The following is a 27,337-nucleotide window of genomic DNA, read 5'->3' as shown; positions in this document are numbered from 1 at the left end:
AGTCAATTTTATTATTCTTTTGTGTTTGAAAAAAAGTGTAAAGCTAATATAGGTGATTTACAGTGCTGGAGTTGTAAACCAAATCTTGTGTTTCATTTATTCTGGCCACTATGGCGATGATATACTGTATCTTAAAGCCATTTACAAACCATAGCACCCAATTTGAAGAAGAAGACAATACTCTGATGATTGGCTGATCGCTCCCAACCCAAATAAATCCCCACCCAGTTGAATACTTTAAAATGGTGAAAGCCCTCAACTGCAATGTACTTGCTAAAATGGGTTATATACAAGTTTAGTCCTCCAACTATCTCTATGATGGGGTCCTGTTGCCCTCTGAAATACAGTAAAGTCACCGGCTATCCAACATTTGAAAACAATTAAATGTCTTGAATGTAGCCCTTACTTCAGACGGAGCTCTGCCCCGCCCCAGAAGCAGTGGGCTTGGTCAGGTGTTCCGAGAACCAACAACGGGCTTAAACTTTTCCCTTGGAACATTAATCGTATTTCATTTTACAGTCAAACATAAATCGATATCGAGCATGCTTAGACGGATACTTCAAATGGTAAGATTCCAGAATCAAAGCGGCAGGCGTACAGTTTATATGATACCAAGTCGCTTTCCTTGTGTTGCACAGGCCTGCGCTCTGTGTCTGTTGTCAGCCAGTCAGGCCAACACAACAAAACGGGCCTAGCTAGCATCAAATGTCCACGTATATAAACTACAGTCAGTTTGAACAGTAGTAGACAGCTAGTGTGTTGGTACCGTGGAGATAAATATATGGTTGGTACAATGTGTTTACTAGCTCAGATAGTTTGGCTCATGGCTAATGTTAAAATGTAGCTAGCTAGCTAACGTTACGCAAAGTGCCCGGTTAGTAGCTAACGTTACAGCTACCTAGCTAAGCTTTTTGGAGGATGCCCATGGGCATGGCTAGCCAACTTGTTCGCTCAAATTGTAACTTTAGAACAATTACCTATCAAACAACACCACTTAAGTAGACCGGAACTGTGACCTTTTGGTAAACGGTTTGAGGGAGACATCTTCATTTGTCCACTATCTTTGGTTAGCCTTCTCGTTTTAAGTTACCGGTATGCGAGTAGCTAGTTAGCTTGCTAACAAACATGCAAGCAATGAATGGCTTATAACGTTACATGGCAATATCAGGCACTCAAAGGCCAGCTGTTATTGTGTGCTGCTGAATCAAGGCCAAATTATGTGTCATAATACATTGACAGTTTACGTACTCCTTTCTTTCGCCAATTCTTTGTCCTGTACATGCTTGCCACCAAAACATGAGATGGTTAGGTACACTGGTGAAATCAAAGCTATTGAGTGTTGTAAAAGTTAGCCCCATCCCAACACTTCCTGTTGCATGATCGCGGTTGCAGTGGTCAGCAGAACAGTCAGGTGTTCGTGAACAGCTCGTTGTTCATGCTAAACCACAGATACACATTCATTCAGTACATATATTTATATTTAGCCTACTTGTTAGTCACCACAACAGTTTTGGCCGGCCATTTGCTAAATTCTGTCACCTCCAGCATTTCACATTAGGTCGATTTTCCCTTTTTCCTATGGAAATGAATAATTCCTCTTGAAACCAGGATAAAAATAATTCAAGCTGCTATATGTACATTTTGGGGTGACCTGACAACATTCTCATAGAAATGTGAGTTCTAGATCTGTCATTATCATTGAAAGCAAGTCTAAGAAGTTGTAGATCTGTTCTATGTGCTTCCCGTTTTAAGTTCAGTTTTTCATATTTTACTTTCGTTTTTGTACACCGGCTTCAAACAAATGAAAATACAATATTTTTGGTTATGGAAAATATATTTCAGTTGTTTAGATGGTACAATGATCCTCTACACCAGTGGTTCCCAAACTTTTTATAGTCCTGTATCCCTTCAAACATTCAAACTCCAGGTGCACCAGAGTCAGCACACTCTCAAATGTTGTTTTTTAAAATCAAATCAAAGTTTATTTGTCACGTGCACCGAATACAACAGGTGTAGACCTTACAGTGAAATGCTTACTTACAGGCTCTAACCAATGGTGCGGGAAAAAAAGGTATGTGTGTGTGTATGTGTGTGTAGGTAAGTAAAGAAATAAAACAACAGTAAAAAGACATTTGAAAAAGAGTAGCAAGGCTATATACAGACACCTGTTAGTCAGGCTTATTGAGGTAGTATGTACATGTAGGTATCGTTAAAGTGACTGTGCATATATGATGAACAGAGAGTAGCAGAAGCGTAAAAAGAGGGGTTGGCGGGTGGTGGGACACAATGCAGATAGCCCGGTTAGCCAATGTGCGGGAGCACTGGTTGGTCGGGGTATGTACATGAATGTACAGTTAAAGTGACTATGCATATAAGATAAACAGAGAGTAGCAGCAGCGTAAAAGAGGGTTTGGGGGGGTCACATATTGCAAATAGTCCGGGTAACCATTTGGTTACCTGTTCAGGAGTCTTATGGCTTGGGGGTTTTTAGGGCCTTCCTCTGACACTGCCTGGTGTAGAGGTCCTGGATGGCAGGCAGCTTTGCCCCAGTGATGTGCTGGGCCGTACGCACTACCCTCTGAAGTGCCTTGCGGTCGGAGGCCGAGCAATTGCCGTACCAGGCAGTGATGCAACCGGTCAGGATGCTCTCGATGTTGCAGCTGTAGAACCTTTTGAGGAGCTCAGGACCCATGCCAAATCTTTTTAGTTTCCTGAGGGGGAATAGGCTTTGTCGTGCCCTCTTCATGACTGTCTTGGTGTGTTTGGACCAATCTAGTTTGTTGTTGATGTGGACACCAAGGAACTTGAAGCTCTCAACCTGCTCCACTACAGCCCTGTCGATGAGAATGGGGACGTGCTCGGTGCTCCTTTTCCTGTAGTCCACAATCCTCTCCTTAGTCTTGGTTACGTTGAGGGATAGGTTGTTATTCTGGCACCACCCGGCCATGTCTCTGACCTCCTCCCTATAGGCTGTCTCATCGTTGTCGGTAATCAGGCCTACCACTGTTGTGTCATCAGCAAACTTAATGATGGTGTTGGAGTCGTGCCTGGCCATGCAGTTGTGGGTGAACAGGGAGTACAGGAGGGGACTGAGCATGCATCCCTGGGGAGCTCCAGTGTTGAGGATCAACGTGGCAGATGTGTTGCTACCTACCCTCACCATCTGGGGGAAGTCTGTCAGGAAGTCCAGGATCCAGTTGCAGAGGGAGGTGTTTAGTCCCAGGTTCCTTAGCTTGGTGATGAGCTTTGAGGGTACTATGGTGTTGAACGCTGAGCTGTAGTCAATGAACAGCATTCTCACATAGGTGTTCCTTTTGTCCAGGTGGGAAAGGGCAGTGTGGAGTGCAATAGAGATTGCATAATCTGTGGATCTGTTTGGGCGGTATGCAAATTGGAGTGGGTCTAGGGTTTCTGGGATAATGGTGTTGATGTGAGCCATTACCAGCCTTTCAAAGAACTTCATGGCTACGGACGTGAGTGCTACGGGTCTGTAGTCATTTAGGCAGGTTGCCTTTGTGTTCTTGGGCACAGGGACTATGGTGGTCTGCTTGAAGCATGTTGGTATTGCAGACTCAATCAGGGACATGTTGAAAATGTCAGTGAAGACACCTGCCAGTTGGTCAGCACATGCCCGGAGCACACGTCCTGGTAATCCGTCTGGCCTCGCAGCCTTGTGTATGTTGACCTGTTTAAAGGTCTTACTCACGTCGGCTACGGAGAGCGTGATCACACAGTCGTACGGAACAGCTGATGCTCTCATGCATGCCTCCGTGTTGCTTGCCTCGAAGCGAGCATAGAAGTGATTTAGCTCGTCTGGTAGGCTCGTGTCACTGGGTAGCTCGTGGCTGTGCTTCCCTTTGTAGTCTGTAATAGTTTGCAAGCCCTGCCACATCCGACGAGCGTCGGAGCCGGTGTAGTATGATTCAATCTTTGCCCTTTATTGATGCTTTGCCTGTTTGATGGTTCGTCGCAGGGCAAAGTAGGATTTCTTGTAAGCTTCGGGGTTAGAGTCCCGCACCTTGAAAGCGGCAGCTCTACCCTTTAGCTCAGTGCGAATGTTGCCTGTAATCCATGGCTTCTGGTTGGGGTATGTACGTACAGTCACTGTGGGGACGATGTCCCCAATGCACTTATTGATAAAGCCAGTGACTGATGTGTATTCCTCAATGTCATCGGAAGAATCCCGGAACATGTTCCAGTCTATGATAGCAAAGCAGTCCTGTAGTTTAGCATCTGCTTCAGCTGACCATTTTTTTATAGACCAAGTCACTGGTGCTTCCTGCTTTAATTTTTGCTTGTAAGCAGGAATCAGGAGGATAGAGTTGTGGTCGGATTTACCAAATGGAGGGCGAGGGAGAGCTTTGTACGCGTTTCTGTGTGGAGTACAGGTGATCTAGAATTTTTCCCCCTCTGCTTGCACATTTACCATGTTGATAGAGATTTGGTAGAACTGATTTAAGTTTCCCTGCATTAAATTCTCTGGCCACTAGGAGCGCCGCCTCTGGGTGAGTGGATTCCTGTTTGCTTATTTCCTTCTCCAGCTGACTGAGTGCGGTCTTAGTGCCAGCATCTGTCTGTGGTGGTAACTAAACAGCCACGAAAAGTATAGCTGAGAACTCTCTAGGCAAGTAGTGTGACCTGCAATTTATCACTATACTCTACTTCAGGCGAAATCTAGAGACTTCCTTAGATTTCGTGCACCAGCTGTTGTTTACCAATATGCACAGACCCCCCCCCCCCCCCCCCCCCCCCGTCTTACCGGAGTGTGCTGTCCTATCCTGCCGGTGCAGCGTGTATCCCGCTAGCTGAATATCCATGTCATTCAGCCACGATTCCGTAAAGCATAGGATATTACAGTTTTTGATGTTCCGTTGGTAGGATATTCGTGATCGTACCTCGTCTAGTTTATTGTCCAATGGTTGCACGTTGGCGAGTAATATTGATGGTAACGGCAGCTTTCCTAGTTGCTTTCTGCGGGTCCGGACGAGGCATCCGGCTCTTCGTCCTCTGCGTCGCTTCCTTTTGCGAATAATTGGGATGTCTGCCCTGTGGGGTGTTTGGAGAATATCGTGTGAGTCCTACTTGTTGTTGTTGTTGAAGAAATCTTTGTCTAATCCGAGGTGAGTGATCTCTTTCCTGATATCCAGAAGCTCTTTTCTTCCGTAAGATACGGTTGCAGAAACATTATGTACAAAATAATTAAAAAATATTGCGAAAAACACCACATAATAGCACAATTGGTTAGGAGACCGTAAAACCTGCGGCCATCTCCTCCGGCGCCATTTTTTGCTATCATTGTAAGCCAACGGCAGCCATCATTGTAAGCCTGCCACACACACTATACAATACATTTATTGAACATAAGAATGAGTGCGTTTTTGTCACAACCTGGCTCGTGGGAAGTGACAAAGAGCTCTTATAGGACCAGGGCACAAATAATAATACAATAATCAATAATTTGCTCTTTATTTAGCCATCTTACATATAAAACCTTATTTGTTCATCAAAAATGGTGAATTACTCACCACAGGTTAATGAGAATGGTGTGTTTGAAAGGATGCACATAACTCTGCAATGTTGGGTTGTATTGGAGAGTCTGTCTTAAATCCTTTTACACACACAGTCTGTGCCTGTATTTAGTTTTCATGCTAGTGAAGGCCGAGAATACACTCTCACATTGGTACATGGTTGCAAATGGCATCAGTGTCTTAACAGTGTGATTTGCCAAGGTAGGATACTCAGAGCAGCCCAATCCAGAAATCTGTCAGTGGCTTCTGATTAAATTCAATTTTCTCAGAACCGCTTGTTGTAATTTCGATGAGGCTCTCTTTTTCAGCTATCGGTAAGTGGACTGGAGGCAGGGCATGACAGGGATAACGAATCTAGTTGTTTTTGTCGTGCATTTTCGGGAAAGTACCTGCGTAATTGCCACCCAGCTTACTCAGGTGCTGCGCTATATCACATTTGACATTGTCTGTAAGCTTCAGTTCATTTGCACACAAATCATACAATGATGGAAAGACCTGTGTGGTGTTCGTGTTAATGCAGACAGAAAAGAGCTCCAACTTCTTAATCATAGCCTCAATTTTGTCCCGCACATTGAATATAGTTGCGGAGAGTCCCTGTAATCCTAGGTTCAGATCATTCAGGCGAGAAAAAACATCACCCAGATAGGCCAGTCGTGTGAGAAACTCGTCATCATGCAAGTAGTCAGTAAAGAAAACTTTAAGCTCGTCTCTCAATTAAAAAAAACTTGTCAATACTTTTAATCTTGATAACCAGCGCACTTCTGTATGTTGTAAAAGCGTTACATGGTCGCTGCCCATATCATTGCATAATGCAGAAAATACACTTGAGTTCAGGGGCCTTTCTTTAACAAAGTTAATCATTTTCACTGTTGTGTCCAAAATGTATTTTAAGCTGTCAGGCATTCCCTTGGCAGCAAGAGCCTCTCGGTGGATGCTGCAGTGTACCCAAGTGGCGTCTGGAGCAACTGCTTGCACACACGTTACCACTCCACTATGTCTCCCTGTCATGGCTTTTGCGCCATCAGTACAGATACCAACACATCTTGACCACCAAAGTCCATTTGATGTCACAAAGCTGTCCAGTGCTTTAAAAATATACTGTCATGTTGTCCTGGTTTCCAGTGGTTTGCAGACGAGGATGTCTTCCTTAATTGACCTCCCATAAACCTATTGGACATATACCAGGAGCTGTGCCAGGCCTGCCACATCTGTTGACTCATCCAGCTGTAACGCATAGAATTCACTGGCTTGTATGTGAAGAACTAATTGTTTCAGAACATCTCCTGCCATGTCACTGATGCGTCGTGAAACAGTGTTGTTTGATGGCATTGTCTGTATAGTTTTTTGTGCCTTTTCCCCCAGCATTGTCCCAGCCATATCCGTGGCAGCGGGAAGAGTGAAGTCCTCCACAATAGTATGGGGCTTGCCCGTCCTAGCCACTCGGTAGCTCACCATATAAGATGCTTCTAGCCCCTTCTTATTAATGGTATCTTTTGCTTTTATACATGTTTTACTACTCGAAAGTCGTCTTTATTCTTGCAACAAAATAAAACATGTTTTGTTTCTAAATGTTTGCGCAAGAGCGAAGGTTTCCCGCGAGAGAGTAACTGTTAATGTGATTGGATGTTAATTATTTGACTAAGCTGCCTGTTTTATTTTTTATTTCACCTTTATTTAACCAGGTAGGCTAGTTGAGAACAAGTTCTCATTTACAACTGCGACCTGGCCAAGAATAAAGCAAAGCAGTTTGACACATACAACAACACAGTTACACATGGAATAAACAAACATACAGTCAATAATACAGTAGAAAAAAACCTATATACATTGTGTGCAAATGAGGTAAGATAAGGGAGGTAAGGCAATAAATAGGCTTGGTGGCGAAGTAATTACAATATACCAATTAAACACTGGAGTGATTGATGTGCAGAAGGTAAATGTGCAAGTAGAGATACTGGGGTGCAAAGAAGCAAGATAAATAAATACAGTATGGGGATGAGGTAGTTGGATGGGATATATTACAGATGGGCTATGTACAGGTGTAGTGATCTGTGAGCTGCTCTGACAGCTGGTGCTTAAAGCTAGTGAGGGAGATATGAGTCTCCAGCTTCATTGTTTTTTGCAGTTCATTCCAGTCATTGGCAGCAGAGAACTGGAAGGAAAGGCGGCCGAAGGAGGAATTGGCTTTGGGGGTGACCAGTGAGATATACCTGCTGGAGTGCGTGCTAAGAGTGGGTGCTGCTATGGTGACCAGTGAGCTGAGATAAGGCGGGGCTTTACCGAGCAGAGACTTGTAGATGACCTGGAGCCAGTGGGTTTGGTGACGAGTATGAAGCGAGGGCCAGCCAACGAGAGCGTACAGGTCGCAATGGTGGGTAGTATATGGGGCTTTGGTGACAAAACGGATGGCACTGTGATAGACTGCATCCAATTTGTTGAGTAGAGTGTTGGAGGCTATTTTGTAAATGACATCGTCGAGGATCGGTAGGGTAGTCAGTTTTACGAGGGTATCTTTGGCAGCATGAGTGAAAGAGACTTTGTTGCGAAATAGGAAGCCGATTCTAGATGTAATTTTGGATTGGAGATGCTTAATGTGAGTCTGGAAGGAGAGTTTCAGTCTAACCAGACACCTAGGTATTTGTAGTTGTCCACGTATTCTAAGTCAGAACCGTCCAGAGTAGTGATGCTGGACGGGCGGGCAGGTGCGGGCAGCGATCGGTTAAGGAGCATGCATTTAGTTTTACTTGCATTTAAGAGCAGTTGGAGGCAACGGAAGGAGAGTTGTATGGCATTGAAGCTCGTCTGGAGGTTAGTTTGTCCGAAGAAGGGCCAGAAGTGTACAGAATGGTGTCGTCTGCGTAGAATGGGATCAGAGAATCACCAGCAGCAAGAGCGACATCATTGATGTATACAGAGAAGAGAGTCGGCCCGAGAATTGAACCCTGTGGCACCCCCATAGAGACTGCCAGAGGTCCAGACAACAGGCCCTCCGATTTGACACACTGAACTCTATCAGAGAAGTAGTTGGTGAACCAGGCGAGGCAGTCATTTGAGAAAGAAAGGCTATTGAGTCTGTTGATAAGAATGTGGTGATTGACAGAGTCGAAAGCCTTGGCCACGTCGATGAATACGGCTGCACAGTAATGTCTCTTATCGATGGCGGTTATGATATTGTTTAGGACCTTGAGCGTGGCTGAGGTGCACCCATGACCAGCTCTGAAACCAGATTGTATAGCGGAGAAGGTATGGTGGGATTTGAAATGGTCGTTAATCTGTTTGTTAACTTGGCTTTTGAAGACCTTAGAAAGGCAGGGTAGGATAGATACAGGTCTGTAGCAGTTTGGGTCTAGTGTCACCACCTTTGAAGAGGGGGATGATCGCTGCAGCTTTCCAATCTTTGGTAATCTCAGACGATACGAGAGGGAGGTTGAACAGGTTAGTAATAGGGGTTGCAACAATTTCGGCAGATCATTTTAGAAAGAGAGGGTCCAGATTGTCTAGCCCGGCTGATTTGTAGGGGTCCAGATTTTGCAGCTCTTTCAGAACATCAGCCATCTGGATTTGGGGGAAGGAGAAACGGGGGAGGCTTGGGCGAGTTGCTGTGGGGGGTGCTGGGCAGTTGACCGGGGTAGGAGTAGCCAGGTGGAAAGCATGGTCAGCCGTAGAAAAATGCTTATTGAAATTCTCAATTATCGTGGATTTATCGGTGGTGACAGTGTTTCCTAGCCTCAGTGCAGTGGGCAGCTGGGAGGAGGTGCTGTTATTCTCCATGGACTTTACTGTGTCCCAGAACTTTTTTGATTTTGTGCTACAGGATGCACATTTCTGTTTGAAAAAGCTAGCCTTAGCTTTCCTAACTTCCCTGAAAAGTTGCATATCACGGGGGCTATTCGATGCTAATGCAGTACGCCACAGGGTGTTTTTGTGCTGGTCGAAGGCAGTCAGGTCTGGAGTGAACCAAGAGCTATATCTGTTCCTGGTTCTACATTTTTTGAATGGAGCATGCTTATTTAAGATGGTGAGGAAGGCACTTTTAAAGAATATTCAGGCATCCTCTACTGACGGGATGAGGTCAGTATCATTCCAGGATACCCCGGCCAGGTTGATTAGAAAGGCCTGCTCGCTGAAGTGTTTTAGGGAGCGTTTGACCGCAGACCTATTACGGATGCAGGCAATGAGGCAATGAGGCAGTGATCGCTGAGATCTTGGTTGAAAACAGGAGAGGTGTATTTGAGGGCAGGTTGGTTAGAAGTATTTGACATTGTGTTGTTATTTCGCTGAACACTAGATTTGTTAATGTTATTTTATTTTATTTATTTTTTATTTATTTTTTAATAAATTTTATCCCCTTTTCTCCCCAATTTTCGTGGTATCCAATCGCTAGTAATTACTATCTTGTCTCATCGCTACAACTCCCGTACGGGCTCGGGAGAGACGAAGGTCGAAAGCCATGCGTCCTCCGAAGCACAACCCAACCAAGCCGCACTGCTTCTTTAACACAGCGCGCCTCCAACCCGGAAGCCAGCCGCACCAATGTGTCGGAGGAAACACCGTGCACCTGGCCCCCTTGGTTAGCGCGCACTGCGCCCGGCCCGCCACAGGAGTCGCTGGAGCGCGATGAGACAAGGATATCCCTACCGGCCAAACCCACCCTAACCCGGACGACGCTAGCCCAATTGTGCGTCGCCCCACGGACCTCCCGGTCGCGGCCGGCTGCGACAGAGCCTGGGCGCGAACCCAGAGACTCTGGTGGCGCAGTTAGCACTGCGATGCGATGCAGTGCCCTAGACCACTGCGCCACCCGGGAGGCTTGTTAATGTTATTTTTGGCAGTGAAACGAGGCTACTGAGGCGAGAAAAAACCTCACCCAAATGTATAGCCCCGTTGGAAAATATAAATGCACTGTTTGAAAATGTGAAGGAATATATATATATTGTGATTTATATCATATTGTGATTTATATATATATATATATTTGGTGTACCCCCGCCGGCATTGCGCGTCTGCTCTACACTATACTTGCTTGTTTTATCTCACAAACTGAAATTAGGCGAACTACTAAAATATTAGCAACCAGGAAATGGTGGAGCGATTTTGGCATAGTGCATTTTTAATACCATGATTTTCAGGAAATGTATGTAGTCCATACAATGTTCCTTTTGGAGGAAGGATTGTTGACATATATTTTACATTTATATCTAAAAGTATAATTGAGAAATAATTAATAAAAAATTGCATATTATATACATGCCATTTTTGCCTTACCCAGGCCTCCTTTAAGACTCCATAATGTTTAATCTGTGCCACAAAAAAATTGGTGTCATAAGAAGCTCTACCACTTGCTCTGAAATATGAGTAGTATTTTGTTTTCAATAACAATTGTCTTATATTTTTCAATATTCATAAATGAACATATAAACATGAATATTGAAAATATACTATTTCGGATTTGGCAAATGTTTCTATATATTGTTGAACTAAATATACTCTACGGGCGTATCAAAGTTCCAGTGGGATCTCTGCTTCTTTTAAAGTTATGGCCCATTTTAAACAGAGACATTGGTATAGTAGGCAATGTAGCCTAATCAGTCACAGCTCTCCCATTTACTTGTCATTGCATATCCTTCAAATCACCAGCAGATGGTGACCATTTTGAAAACAATTTTACATTCACTCTATTCATTCTTACAAATTGGATCGTAACTCTAAGAGTAGCAGATATCCCACTGGAACTTTGATATTCCTGTAGAGTATATTATGTCCAATAATTCGGTCACAGACTGCAGTGGCATTATAGAGCTGCAGGGGATAGCACAAACCCACCCACCATAGCTAACCTAAATGGATATTTATTCAATATTATCAACAAAAAAAGATTCCCTAAATTCCATACATAGTTGAAGATTACACTGCTTTGTTCTTTTGGCTAATCATCCTCATGTGAACTGAATAACTTCTCTACACTCAATGTTGACAATTAGTCAGTCAGACAGTAAGAAAGTAGGCCTAGCCTACTGCTTCGAGTTGTGCTTTTGGACTCCTTAGATCTAGACTATTACAAGTAGTTGAACCTCATCAAACAGAGTGATTCATTCATCTTTGTGTGTGAGGAGTAGCACTCCTGTTAAGGTGCGTTCTGTTTCAGCCCTCTGTGTCCTGAGGTGACACTAGTGGAAGTGCCAAGTGCAGGTAAAGCTTAGCTCTGTCGCTCTCTCTCTCTGACTCAGACACACTCCCTTGTGATGCAGCCCCACATAAATTAATTTAACAGTTGAAAAACGGAAGTCTCTCAGCCAGTTATGGGCGCGGTGTCAAAAATGTATCTCACGGAGCTGTTCTTCAATACCCATTACATGCCAACGCTACTTGTTTGGGTAGATTTCAGCGAATGGATGGCTTAACAGGATGTCCACTGCTGTGACTCATTTTAATTTGACTATGTCACCTCCCTCCTTTGTCTTCTCTCCCTCCCACAGACTCCTGGGAAAGGAGGCTCCCAGAACTCTGAGTCAGACCAGCCCAGTGCAGACCTCAACAATGACCAGACCTCTGAGGTAACACGTGTCTCTTACTTGTGTAACTCACCTGATGGACCATATTGCCTACTGTACCACTGAACGTTTTAGTTGTGGGGCCATGATCCCTATCCTGTATTCCATAGTCTGATCATGTCTAGCCTATGTCTGTGTGCAGGGATTCATCTGTCCCCAGTGCATGAAGTCCCACAACTCTGCAGAGGAACTGTTTAAGCACTATGAACTGTACCACGATTCAGGAGACCAGCCCTCCCACATGGGCCCTGGCCGGTAAGACCACTGTCTTCTTCCTGGCTTTACTGTAGCACACTATAAGGATACTTAGTTGTCCTGTCCTCTTGGTATTTTTGGTATTTATTAGGATCCGCATTAGCCGCTGCAAAAGCATCAAATCAAAACAAACTATTTGTCACATGCGCCGAGTACTTACTTACAAGCCCTTAACCAACATTGCAGTTCAATAAAGATAATTAATAAAAAAATAACACAATAAAATAACAATGTCGAGGCTTTATACAGGGGGTACCGGTACCGAGTCAATATGCGGGGGTACAGGTTAGTCGTGGTAATTTGTTAATGTAAGTAGGGGTAAAGTGACTATGCATAGATAATAAACAGCGAGTTGCAGCAGTGTAAAAAACAATTGGGGGGTGTGGGGTCAATGTAAAATAACCCGGGTGGCCATTTGATTTTTTGTTCAGCGGTCTTATGGCTTAGGGGTAGAAGCTGTTCAGAAGCCTTTTGGTCCTAGACTTGGCACTCCGGTACCACTTGCTGTGCGGTAGCAGAGAGAACAGTCTATGACTTGGGTGATTGGAGTCTTTGACAATTTTTAAAAATCTTTCCTCTGACACCACCTAGTATATAGGTCCTGGATGGCAGGAAGCTTGGCACCATTGATGTACTGGGCCATATGCACTACCCTCTGTAGCGCCTTATGGTCAGATGCTGAGCAGTAGCCATACCAGGCGGTGATGCAATTTGGCAAGACATTTCACAAATAGCACATTTCAAACTGCCTGCAAATTTACCTTTCAGTTGCACTAAATGTATAACAAAAAGGCAGAATATGCGCTGTTTAGACTTAGAACCAGGTTTTATAAGGGAAGAGAGAAGATAGGCAGGCTACTAGCAAGACAACTAAAAATGCATAACACTTCTAATGTAATTCCAGCAATTAAGAAGGGCAGTAAGATGGTGACAAAGTGTGTTTCAACATTTTTATGAAGATTTATATACATCCTCCTTTTCAGCGAGCCCCATAGATATGGATACTTTTTTTGTCTGGTATATAATTACCTAGATTATCAGATAGCCAGGTAGAGGACCTGGACCGTACTATAACAGAAGAGGAGGTTATAGACACATCTTACTGTATCTATGAAAGCAGGGAAACCACCTGGTCTGAATGGAATTCCTGTAGAATACTACAAAAAGTATATTGACATTCTTGTACCTGTATTGACAGTGGTTTACCAGGAGGCATTTAAAAATGGCTCCCTTCCAGACACCTTTAATGAGGCTTTGATATCACTGATTCCTAAGAAGAATAGAGATACTACAGAACCTGGGAATTTTAGAGCTATCAGCCTCCTTAATGTGGATTGTAAGATCATTACTAAGACCCTTGCAATATGCTTAGAGAAGGCACTACCTAATATTATACATAGTGACCAAGTAGGATTTATTAAGAACGGGACCTGAACTGATAATATGAGGAAGCTCTTACATCTCATGTGGTTAAACCGCTCAAATATAGTTCCTACCACTGCTCTCTTGAGATGCTGAGAAGGTATTTGATAGGGTATAGTGGGCTCTTCTCTTTTCTCTCCCTGGTTTTGGACCTGACTTTTGTAAGTGTATAGGAATCCTCTATTCCAATCTTAAAGCAACAGTATTAACGAATGGAATTATGTCTCCTTTTTTTGTCTTTCTAGAGGCACAAGGCAGGGTTGCTCGCTCTCCCCTCCTGTTTACCATAGTTTTAGAGCCTTTTGCGACAATGATAAGAACAGATCCATAAATTAGGGGTGTACATGGAGGCAAATGACACAAGCTGCTTATGTATGCAGATTATATTCTACTGCTGGTCTCTGATCCTGATTGCTTAATTGTATTGAATCATATTCTAGTATGTCGGGCTACAAAATGTATTGGAGTAAGTCGGAAGCAATGCCATATGTTACTCTGGAACCTAACACTATTTAATTTCAAATGGGTTCCTAATGGGAGGAAATATTTGGGAATTAAATTGAGCTCAAATTTGGAGGAAGAGATGGGACTAAATTGAGCCACTGCTAGTCAAGATTAAGACCAATTTAGAAAAATTTGAAAATATTAAACTTTCTTTATGGGGAAAGATCAATGTTATTAAAATGGTTGTGGTCCCAATATTTTAATTATATGTCTTCAATGTTACCTTTGAATATTCTCGACTTGTATTTTAAACAATATGACAAATTAACTAAATACTTTTTGTGGGATAGGGAAAAAAATTGATTAATATGAAGATTGTGTGCTCACCAAGGGATGTAGGAGGCTTCGCTTTACCAGATGTTAAATTGTACAATTTATCATTTGAAATGGCTAAATTGGCGAATCGTTGGGGCAAAAGGGATGCTGGCTTGGATTGGATAACAATAAAATGGGAACTAAGTTATCCTTTCACCCCTGTTGATACTCTGTCATAGTCTTATAGGGGAGAGGTCTGTTGAAACTCGCAACCCAATTTTGTTACACTCAAAAGAGATGTGGAGAACAGTACACAACATATGCGGAATCTAAAACAAGGATACTAGTAATTGTTACACAATCCTAGGCTACAGCTAGGAAAGAAGTCTCTGTACTGGAAACAGTGGCTAATGAAAGGAATTCAAACTATAGGTGATCTGTACAATGAAGATCTATTAATGTCATACTCAGATTTGGTACAAAAATATGTGGGAGACAGGATATTTCTGGAAATATTTACAATTGAGAGAATTGTATAACCGACTAAAAACTAAATCCTGGAAATAACCCAATAGCTGAGTATTTGGAATTACCCGAACATAAAGCAGCAAATTTTTTACACAATATTTATCATCTGCAGAGTAAAGACTGTAAAAACCTCAGAACAATATGGCAAATTGATCTTAAGTGTGAAATTGAGGATGATACCTGGTTGAAGAGCTTGTCCAGCTCAGGGAGGAAAAAAGGGAAGCCAGGGGGTAACTTAGGTTTTATTGGAACCCAACAAAGTTTCATAAGAAGACCAAATATTCTGTGTTGGAAATGCCAAAAAGACACAGGGACATTTTTACACGCAATATGGGAATGTACATTAGTGCTACCTTTCTGGAAGGATGTTTTGAAATATCTGGAGGATTGGTTGGGTTTAACAATTCCAGTTTCACAGAGAATATGTATCTTGGGCGATAGAACAGAGTTACCTCATGTAACAAATGAGGAATTTGCACTGATCACTGTTGGTATCGTTACAGCAGCTCCTACTCTGAAACAGTGGATATAATCAATGTTGGAGGTAGCATCTTATGAACAAATGCTTGCTAAGCTACCTGGGGCGGCAGGTAGCCTAGTGGTTAGAGCGTTGGGCCAGTAACCGAAAGGTTGCCGGATCAAATCCCCGAGCTGACAAGGTAAAAATCTGCCGTTCTGCCCCTGAGCAAGGTAGGTAGCCTAGCAAGCATTTGTTCATAAGATGCTACCTCCAACATTGATTATATCCACTGTTTCAGAGTAGGAGCTGCTGTAACGATACCAACAGTGATCAGTGCAAATTCCTCATTTGTTACATGATTTGATTTATTTTTTAGAAATGACAATTCTATAAGCTTTTTATTTGTCATGTTTCTAAGACAGGGAGGTGATTACTTACGTTTGTGAACCCATTTAGTTCTACCTTGTGAGATACTATTTGACTGTGTATGTGTGCTATGTTGGAGGATATGTCTGGATGTTTTTATTTTGTACAATGTTTTATTTTTTATTTGTTTTTGTTTGTGGAAAAAAGGAAAAAATAAATACAACTTTAATGACAACATAAAAAAAAAGACATAAAATTCTCCGGCAACAGCTTTGGTGGACATTCCTGCAGTCAGCATGCCAATTGCACGCTCCCTCAAAACTTGAGACATCTGTTTGATTGGGTTTTGTGACACAACTGCACATTTTAGATTGGCCTTTTTATTGTCCCAACACAAGGTGCAGCTGTTGAATTGCGACTCTACTTTGTCTCTATACTGACGCTTAGCTTGTTTGATTGCCTTGTGGAGGGAATAGCTACACTGTTTGTATTCGGTCATGTTTCCGGTCGCTTTTAATCATGGCAAGGCGACCGGAAACATGACCGAATACAAACAGTGTAGCTATTCCCTCCACAAGGCAATCAAACAAGCTAAGCGTCAGTATAGAGACAAAGTAGAGTCGCAATTCAACGGCTCAGACACGAGACATATGTGGCAAGGTCTACAGTCAATCACGGATTACAAAAAGAAAACCAGCCCCGTCACAGACACAGATGTCTTGCTCCCAGACAAACTAAACCACTTCTTTGCTCGCTTTGAGGACAATACAGTGCCACTGAAACGGCCCGCTACCAAAACCTGCGGGCTCTCCTTCACCGCAGCCAACGTGAGTAAAACATTTTAAACGTGTTAACCCTCGCAAGGCTGCCGGCCCAGACGGCATCCCTAGCCGCGTCCTCAGAGCATGCGCAGACCAGCTGGCTGGTGTGTTTATGGACATATTCAATCAATCCCTATCCCAGTCTGCTGTTCCCACATGCTTCAAGAGGGCCACCATTGTTCCTGTTCCCAAGAAAGCTAAGGTAACTGAGCTAAACGACTATCGCCCCGTAGCACTCACTTCCGTCATCATGATGTGCTTTGAGAGACTAGTCAAGGATCATATCACCTCCACCTTACCTGACACCCTAAACCCACTCCAATTTGCTTACCGCCCCAATAGGTCCACAGACAACGCAATCACACTGCACATTGCCCTAACCCATCTGAACAAGAGGAATACCTATGTAAGAATGCTGTTCATCGATTACAGCTCAGCATTTAACACCATAGTACCCTCCAAACTCGTCATTGAGCTCGAGACCCTTGGTCTCGACCCTGCCTGGTGGTGAGGTTAGGTAAGAACATCTCCACCCCGCTGATCCTCAACACTGGGGCCTCACAAGGGTGCGTTCTCAGCCCTCTCCTGTACTCCCTGTTCACCCGTGACTACGTGGCCATGCACGCCTCCAACTCAATCATCAAGTTTGCAGACGACCCTACAGTGGTAGGCTTGATTACCAACAACGACGAGACGGCCTACAGGGAGGAGGTGAGGGCCCTCGGAGTATGGTGTCAGGAAAATAACCTCCCACTCAACGTCAACAAAACAAAGGAGATGATCGTGGACTTCAGGAAACAGCAGAGGGAGCACCCCCCTATCCACATCGACGGGACAGTAGTGGAGAAGGTGGAAAGTTTTAAGTTCCTCTGCGTACACATCACGGACAAACTGAAATGGTCCACCCACGCAGACAGCGTGGTGAAGAAGGCGCAACAGAACCTTTTCAACCTCAGGAGGCTGAAGAAATTTGGCTTGTCACCAAAAACACTCACAAGCTTTTACAGATGCACAGTCGAGAGCATCCTGTCGGGCCGTAAAGGTTCTCCAGAGGGTAGTGAGGTCTGCACAACGCATCACTGGGGGCAAACTTCCTGCCCTCCAGGACACCTACAGCACCCGATGTCACAGGAAGGCCAAAAAGATCATCAAGGACAACAACCACCCGAGCCACTGCCTGTTCACCCCACTATAATCCAGAAGGCGAGGTCAGTACAAGTGCATCAAAGCTGGGACCGAGAGACCTGAAAAACAGCTTCTATCTCAAGGCCATCTGACTGTTAAACAGCCATTACTAACACTGAGTGGCTGCTGCCAACATACTGACTCAAATCTCTAGCCACTTTAATAATAAAAAATTGAATGTAATAAATGTATCACTTGCCACTTTAATCAATGCCACTTTATATAATGTTTACATATCCTACATTACTCATCTCATATGTACAGTGGGGCAAAAAAGTATTTAGTCAGCCACCAATTGTGCAAGTTCTCCCACTTAAAAAGATGAGAGAGGCCTGTAATTTTCATCATAGGTACACTTCAACTATGACAGACAAAATGAGAAAAAAAATTCCAGGAAATCACATTGTAGGATTTTTAATGAATTTATTTGCAAATTATGGTGGAAAATAAGTATTTGGTCAATAACAAAAGTTTATCTCAATACTTTGTTATATACCCTTTGTTGGCAATGACAGAGGTCAAACGTTTTCTGTAAGTCTTCACAAGGTTTTCACACACTGTTGCTGGTATTTTGGCCCATGCCTCCATGCAGATCTCCTCTAGAGCAGTGATGTTTTGGGGCTGTTGCTGGGCAACACGGACTTTCAACTCCCTCCAAAGATTTTCTATGGGGTTGAGATCTGGAGACTGGCTAGGCCACTCCAGGACCTTGAAATGCTTCTTACGAAGCCACTCCTTCGTTGCCCGGGCGGTGTGTTTGGGATCATTGTCATGCTGAAAGACCCAGCCACATGTCATCTTCAATGCCCTTGCTGATGGTAGGCTTTGTTACTTTGGTCCCAGCTCTCTGCAGGTCATTCACTAGGTCCCCCCGTGTGGTTCTGGGATTTTTGCTCACCGTTCTTGTGATCATTTTGACCCCACGGGGTGAGATCTTGCGTGGAGCCCCAGATCGAGGGAGATTATCAGTGGTCTTGTATGTCTTCCATTTCCTAATAATTGCTCCCACAGTTGATTTCTTCAAACCAAGCTGCTTACCTATTGCAGATTCAGTCTTCCCAGCCTGGTGCAGGTCTACAATTTTGTTTCTGGTGTCCTTTGACAGCTCTTTGGTCTTGGCCATAGTGGAGTTTGGAGTGTGACTGTTTGAGGTTGTGGACAGGTGTCTTTTATACTGATAACAAGTTCAAACAGGTGCCATTAATACAGGTAACGAGTGGAGGACAGAGGAGCCTCTTAAAGAAGAAGTTACAGGTCTGTGAGAGCCAGAAATCTTGCTTGTTTGTAGGTGACCAAATACTTATTTTCCACCATAATTTGCAAATAAATTCATTAAAAATCCTACAATGTGATTTTCTGGATTTTTTTTCCTCATTTTGTCTGTCATAGTTGAAGTGTACCTATGATGAAAATTACAGGCCTCTCATCTTTTTAAGTGGGAGAACTTGCACAATTGGTGGCTGACTAAATACTTTTTTGCCCCACTGTATATACTGTATTCTATACCATCTACTGCATCTTGCCTATGCCGTTCGGCCATCGCTCATCTATATATTTACAGTTGAAGTCAGAAGTTTACATGCACCTTAGCCAAATACATTTAAGCTCAGTTTTTCACAATTACTGACATTTTAATCCAATTAAAAATTCACTGTTTTAGGTGAGTTAGGATCACCACTTTATTTTAAGAATGTGAAATGTCAGAATAATAGTAGAGAGAATGATTTATTTCAGCTTTTATTTCTTTCATCACATTCCCAGTGGGTCAGAAGTTTACATACACTCAATTAGTATTTGGTAGCATTGCCTTTAAATTGTTTAACTTGGGTCAAATGTATCGGGTAGCCTTCCACAAGCTTCCCACAATAAGTTGGGTGAATTTTGGCCCATTCCTCCTGACAGAGCTGGTGTAACTGAGTCAGGTTTGTAGGCCACCTTGCTTGCACATGCTTTTTCAGTTCTGCCCACAAATGTTCTATAGGATTGAGGTCAGGGCTTTGTGATGGCCACTCCAATACCTTGACTTTGTTGTCCTTAAGCCATTTTGCCACAATTTTGGAAGTATGCTTGGGGTCATTGTCCATTTGGAAGACCCATTTGCGACCAAGCTTTAACTTCCTAACTGCTGTCTTGAGATGTTGCTTCAATATATCCACATAATTTTCTTTTTTCATGATGCCATCTATTTTGTGAAGTGCACCAGTCCCTCCTGCAGCAAAGCTCCCCCACAACATGATGCGGCCATCCCCGTGCTTCATGGTTGAGATGGTGTTCTTCAGCTTGCAAGCGTTCCCCTTTTTCCTCCAAACATAACGATGGTCATTATGGCTAAACAGTTCTATTTTTGTTTCGTCACACCAGAGGACATTTCTCCAAAAAGTACAATCTTTCTCCCCGTGTGCAGTTCCAAACCGTAGTCTGGCTTTTTTATGGTGGTTTTGGAGCACTGGCTTCTTCCTTGCTGAGTGGCCTTTCAGGTTATGTCGATATAGGACTCTTTTTACTGTGGATATAGATACTTTTGTACCTGTTTCCTCCAGCATCTTCACCAAGGTCCTTTGCTGTTGTTCTGGGATTGATTTTCACTTTTCGCACCAAGGTACATTCATCTCTAGGAGACAGAATGCGTCTCCTTCCTGAGCGGTGTGCTGGCTGCGTGGACCCATGTTGTTTATACTTGTGTACTATTGTTTGTACAGATGAATGTGGTACCTTCAGGCATTTGGAAATTGCTCCCAAGGATGAACCAGAGTTGTGGAGGGCCACATTTTTTTCTGAGGTCTTGGCTGCTTTCTTTTGATTTTCCCATGATGTCAAGCAAAGAGGCACTGAGTTTGAAGGAAGGTCTTGAAACACATCCACAGGTACACCTCCAATTGACTCAAATGATGTGTCACGAGAATTTAATAACTGACAATCAGTAGCTATGACCAATCCCTGAGATCTATAAGACCATGGGTTTAATAATAATTAGTCAAAGACTCAGCTTATGCAAGAAGATAGTACAGTTAATTCAGAGAACGTTCTAAAGTCCATTATACAAAGACATCCATTTTATAGCGGCGCACATACTTCCACACAGACAGTAGATATCCTACGCACATACATACACACAAACAGTAGGTGAGTTGTATCCACTGTTTATCACTACCAAGCCGGCAGTTCCGTTCCCCCGAGATTAGAGAAACCTTGAGAAGTACTCCCTATGCTATCATAAGTTCCTTAGAGGCCTAGCCAGGTCGGTCCAAACACAGTTTTAATTGTTCTTCGGGTATTTTCCTAGGCACCCACATCCAAGTTCAAATCCTAAGCTACGCCTTGCTCAGACAGTCTGTGTTTTTCCACTATACAGATACATTGTTTAACCTAATTCCGACTAAAACTACACACATCATCAGATTATAATTTTATGATTCTAATCAATTTCATACAGTTATAAGGTTTCAGAGTGGAATTATTTTATCATTATCTTTCAACATATACATTATTTTATCATGATGTCAATTAGCCTATCAGAAGCTTCTAAAGCCATGACAATTTTCTGAAATTTTTCAAGCTGTTTCAAGGCACAGTCAAGTTAGTGTATGTAAACTTCTGACCCACTGGAATTGTGATACAGTGAAATAATCTGTCTGTAAACAATTGTTGGAACAGTTACTTGTGTCATGCACAAAGTAGATGTCCTAACCGACTTGCCAAAACTATAGTTTGTTAACAAGACATTTGTGGAGTGGTTGAAAAACGAGATTTAATGACTCCAACTTAAGTGTATGTAAACTTCCGACTTCAACTGTAGCTCCTATCATAATCGTCATTATTGCGTTATTTTCTTCTTTTCGATCTTGTACTGTAATTACAAAATGTCCAGTATACATTCAGAACAATAATAAACATTTCAGGTAAATGTCCTTCTCCTTTCCTCCTCCAGGGAAGACTTTATTCTTCTCCGGCAAGAGTTGCAAGAACTGCAGACATCGCTCAAGGTACCATCATACATTTTTGGGGAGAGATTAGGCCTATAGAGAATTTTAGGTTCATTGCTCTTCACTGCTTAACGTATGTGCGCACGCGTGTGTATCTGTCAGGAGGAGCGATGGTTCTCTGGCGAGCTGAAGAAGGAGCTGGACAAAGTGCAAGGACACCTGAAGCAAGTAATTCCTCTAAGATGTCTACTATCAAATGATATCTCATTACAGCCACTCCCGTAGAAATTAAACATTTGAATATTCATTTTTCATGGCTTCTCTCATCTTACCAGAATACCTGAGGGAGTTGACATGAAATAAGGGTTCTCCACAATCAATTTGGACAATTAAGCAGTTCTTATGTGTGATACACTGCTTAGCTGGTATGGACATATCAGTGTTCCTCTCGTTTCAGGGTCAACATAATGACGGCCAGGCAGGCTCAGAGGATTCTGGTGAGTGATTTAAGATCATGTTCATTAAGCCACAAACAGAAGAAGAAAACCATCCCGAAACAGAGAACTACTAAACTCAGCAAAAAAAGAAACGTCCCTTTTTCAGGAACCTGTCTTTCAAAGATAATTAGTAAAAATCCAAATAACTTCACAGATCTTCATTGTAAAGGGTGCAACACTGTTTCCCATGCTTGTTCAATGAACCATAAACAAGTAATGAACATGCACCTGTGGAACGGTCGTTAAGACACTAACATCTTACAGACGGTAGGCAATTGAGGTCACAGTTATGAAAACTCAGGACACTAAAGAGGCTTTTCTACTGACTGTGAAAAACACCAAAAGAAAGATGCCCAGGGTCCCTGCTCATCTGCGTGAACGTGCCTTAGGCATGCTGCAAGGAGGCATGAGGACTGCAGATGTGGCCAGGGCAATACATTGCAATGTCTGTACTGTGAGACGCCTAAGACAGCACTACAGGGAGACAGGACGGACAGCTGATCGTCCTCACAGTGGCAGACCACGTGTAACAACACCTGCATAGGATCGGTACATCTGAACATCACACCTGCGGGACAGGTACAGGATGGCAACAACAACTGCCCGAGTTACACCAGGAACGCACAATCCCTCCATCAGTGCTCAGACTGACCGCAATAGACTGAGGCTGGACTGAGAGCTTGTAGGCCTGTTGCAAGGCAGGTCCTCACCAGACATCACCGGCAACAACGTCGCCTATGGGCGCAAACCCTCCGTCTCTGGACCAGACAGGACTGGCAAAACGTGCTCTTCACTGATGAGTCGGGGTTTTGTCTCACCAGGGGTGATGGTCGGATTCACCTCTATCGTCGAAGGAGCAGGATCGATTTGGAGGTGGAGGGTCAGTCATGGTCTGGGGCGATGTGTCACAGCATCATCGGACTGAGCTTGTTGTCATTGCAGGAAATCTCAATGCTGTGCGTTACAGGGAAGACATCCTTCTCCCTCATGAGGTACCCTTCCTGCAGGCTCATCTTGACATGACCCTCCAGCATGACAATGCCATCAGCCATTCTGCTCGTTCTGTGCGTGATTTCCTGCAAGACAGGAATGTCTGTTTTGCCGTGGCCAGCGAAGAGCCCGGATCTCAATCCCATTGAGCACGTCTCTGACCTGTTGGGTGCTAGGGCCATTCCCCCCAGAAATGTCCGGGAACTTGCAGGTGCCTTGGTGGAAGAGTGGGGTAACATCTCACAGCAAGAACTGGCAAATCTGGTGCAGTCCATGAGGAGGAGATGCACTGCAGTACTTAATGCAGCTGTTGGCCACACCAGATACTGACTGTTACTTTTGATTTTGACCCCCCCCCTTTGTTCAGGGACACATTATTCCATTTCTGTTAGTCACATGTCTGTGGAACTTGTTCAGTTTGTCTTAGTTGTTGAATCTTGTTATGTTCATACAAATATTTACACATTTTAAGTTTGCTGAAAATAAATGCAGTTGACAGTGAGAGGATGTTTATTTTTTTGCTGAGTTTATATGTAATCGTCCAATAAGAAATGTTTGTTTTCATTTTCCCTTGCACAATGTTTTGTTATTGTATTCTCAAATGATCACGACCCAGTTCTTGAATTCTTTTCTTATTGTTGCTCATTCCTTTCCGTTTCTCTGTGCAGCCCTGGCGGTTAAGCTGAACCAGGCGGAGACGGAGAAGTTTAACATCAAGCAGATGAAAGACCTGTTTGAGCAGAAGGCTGCCCAGCTTGCCACAGAGATAGTGGGTTAGTGTGTGGCGGCCTGGCAGCTGTCTTTAAATCCAGAGTCTGTGTGACTGGGAGCACTAAGTTTGCTGCTGGCTGCTCTGTTAGAAACCATATTGGATATTATTCTCCACTCTTCGTATCTGGGTCATATTGTGAATATATTGTGTTGTGTTCAGTGGAGTCTTGAGATATACATTGAGCTCCAAAAGTATTGGGACAGTGACTCATTTTTTGTTGTTTTGGCGCTGTTCTCCAGCACTTTAGATTTGAAATGATACAATGATGAAGAGGTTAAAGTGCAGACTGTCACCTTTAATTTGAGGGTATTTTCATCCATATCGGGTGAACCGTTTAGAAAGTACAGCACTTTTTGTACATACTGTAGTCCCCCCATTTTAGGGGACCAAAAGTATTGGGACCAGTTCACTTGTGTATTAACGTAGTCAAAAGTTTAGTATTTGGTCACATTTTCCTATTATGCAATGATTACATCAAACTTGTGACTACAATGTTGTTGGATACATTTGCTATTTGTTTTGGTTGTGTTTCAGATTATTTTGTGCCCTATTGAAATTCATGGTAAATAATGTCATTTTGTCACTTTTATTGTAAATAAGAATAGAATATATTTTATATGCATCTACATTAATGTGGATGCTACCATGAGTATGGATAAAAAATGCTAACCTCCCTGTAATTGTAATGGTGAGAGGTTAGCAAGTCTTGGGGGTATGATATTTGTGCGTCTAACTTTCTCACTCATCATTATCAAATGACACAATACATTATTTACCATTTAATTTCTATTGGGCACAAAATAATCTGAAACACAACCAAAACAAACAGAAAATGCGTTTAACAAGTTTGTAGAGTCACAAGCTTGATGTAATCATTAATACACATATAAGTGAATTTGTCCCAATACTTTTGGTGCCCTAAAATGGGACTATGCACAAAAAGTACTGTAATTTTGAAATGATATGGATGAAAATGATCTAAAATTTAAAGCTGACAGTGCAGTATAGAGCCAAAATACCACAACATGTCACTGTCCCAGTACTTTTGGAGCTCACTGTAGTTCATTTAGCTCATCTAAAGCTGCTTTGATTGAACAACCATTTTAATTTCACTATACATTGTGTAATGTTCCATAGGCAGGCATAGTACAGTGACTAGCTCAGAGGTTAGGGTTAGGATGGAAGATAATGGATAGATTTGATACTTTGTTCTGTGAAGGGATATTCAATTTAACATGGGTATGTTGGTGACCCTGACAGACATCAAGTCTCGTTATGATGAGGAAAAGAGCCTGAGGGAGGCTGCAGACCAGAGGCTGGCCAACCTGATCCAGGAGCTGCAGAGAGAGAGGCAGGACAAGGACCGGCTACACACAGAACTGGTAACTAACAGAGACTGCATACACACAGACATGCATACCTAAAAGCATACACACACAGTCATGTATATACACATACACACACTCAGGCACACATACATGTAGGACACTTTCTATACATACTGTACAGCTATGGACATATCACAGTGCACTAATATATTAACACACTGTTGTACAATATTTGAGAATAAGTAAACGTTCATTGATGAGCACTGATAATAATTTGCATGTAGCCTATATTTTACTCCCAGATAACCTTTTCCATGGTTTTATTTTCACCTCTTACTCATTACCTGTTAGTAAATAGGGATGTGACAAAATTAACATTTCTCTTAATGTTTCAAATGAAATGTATCGGTTTTCCATTAAAACGATAAAGAAAAATTCATACAATTCCACGTGAATTCACAATGCAGCTGCACTGCTGCCAGCAACGGTTTGGGTCTCACAGGGCGTCCCTTTCAGATGGTTTAGCATTTCACCTGTACTACCATTACTGTAACTCAATTCCACCCGGCAAAGGATTCATTTCCTTCTCATTTCTCAAAGTATTGCCGTACAGGACTTCGCTGCTGTCGCTTGTCTTTCTCTGCCGTTTTTCCAACTGTTAACGACAATGACGTAGGGATCGAGAGTCGACTCCCAATGAATAGATTTCTCGACTTCTTGCAGGTCAACTCCCATTTCCGAGTGTCAAGATTAGATTCCGCTAGGAATCAGCTCCTAAGATTCAGTATCTTTGGAATGGAGGAGACTGATTAGTTGCCGTACATCCGAGAACACAAACGCTTGCATCTTTCATAGCAAGCTAGCAAGGGACAGAGAAAGAGGAGAGGGGCACAGTATAGGCAGGTCGGCCACCAGGCAGACAGAGTCAACCTTGCACTAGGCCTGTCTATCGGCAATCAAAAGTGGTATCTCGCAATGGAATGCTATTTCTCGCAATTTCTTGGCTTGCAATGTCTCGCAACTTCAATGAATAGGCTAGGAAATTGAAATGAGCGAGATGCAACACTTTGCTCTCACACAGTCACACTCTGTATCTGCGTGTTTGCATGGGCTCGTTTCACGCTGTTCACAGCATGGTAGCCAGGGCAACAGAGCCTCATGCTTCAACACTCTTAGTTGTTGCTCTTAGAAATTGACCCACTATGCTGTTTACATTTAAATTACATAACTTTGCCCAGGCCTTTAAAGCCTATTGATTAGTTAGGCTATAACATGGAAAAGGTTTTGTGATAACTGCACCGTAATAAAAAATAAATTAAAAAATTCTGATCCCAATTTCGTGTAAAAGTTTTTTCTTTTCGATGTTCACACTCCTGTTAGTAAACATATAGGATGTTGGGCTGAGTTTCCGAGAACCATTTGTCAACAAAGAGAACAGTCACGGATAAAGCTAACAAACTGAAATGCACAGAAATTAAGCCAATTTGTTGTCTGTTCGGATATCCTGGAGCCTTCATAGATGTTCACCCCTAATAGGGTCATTTCTTTACTTTCATGGATACATGGATAATTATATTTTTTTGGAAGAGGACTGGAGTTGTCTTAAAGTAAGGTATATAACCATGTATTTTATGATGAAGGAAGTGGAACTAGTCTTGAGGAAGGAACTATTCAGGACCGGGATTGCTGGGGTTACCATCTCTACCTAGATAAGTCATATCGTTTTAATTTATGTCATTAATTTCTATGTCAGAGGAGTGGGCAGAATGTAACCTTTATTTAACAAGGACAGTCAGTTAAGAACAAATTCTTATTTAAGAAAAGGGCGCTTATGACGTTATGAGCTCTATACTGCCAGCAACACTTAAATTCCGCACTTTCCTTTTTCTATTTTCACCCCAAACCTACATCCTAACCCTAAAGTGGTCCAGTAATTCCTAACCCCTCTGATG

General features: G+C 42.8%; 1 protein-coding gene and 1 long non-coding RNA gene across 2 annotated transcripts in view; both read left to right on the top strand.

Moving 5' to 3' along the window:
- The first annotated feature begins 448 nt into the window (after positions 1-448).
- Positions 449-12,322, top strand: LOC120066404. The gene is made up of 3 exons (XR_005478763.1): positions 449-566; positions 12,005-12,082; positions 12,222-12,322. It is a non-coding gene; the product is annotated as an uncharacterized LOC120066404 (long non-coding RNA).
- Positions 12,323-12,605: 283 nt separating this feature from the next.
- LOC120065920 (early endosome antigen 1-like) overlaps positions 12,606-27,337 on the top strand; it is a 39,909-nt gene continuing 25,177 nt past the window's right edge. Inside the window, exons 1-6 of the mRNA XM_039016963.1 lie at positions 12,606-12,619; positions 21,804-21,858; positions 21,961-22,026; positions 22,256-22,295; positions 23,954-24,058; positions 25,318-25,439. Of these exons, the coding sequence (XP_038872891.1) occupies positions 12,606-12,619; positions 21,804-21,858; positions 21,961-22,026; positions 22,256-22,295; positions 23,954-24,058; positions 25,318-25,439 (402 nt within the window). The remainder of the gene's footprint in view (positions 12,620-21,803; positions 21,859-21,960; positions 22,027-22,255; positions 22,296-23,953; positions 24,059-25,317; positions 25,440-27,337) is intronic.

Source organism: Salvelinus namaycush, chromosome 21 (genome assembly GCF_016432855.1).
Source record: "Salvelinus namaycush isolate Seneca chromosome 21, SaNama_1.0, whole genome shotgun sequence".
Taxonomy (NCBI): Eukaryota; Metazoa; Chordata; class Actinopteri; order Salmoniformes; family Salmonidae; genus Salvelinus; species Salvelinus namaycush.
This window is presented reverse-complemented; position numbering and strand designations above follow the sequence as displayed.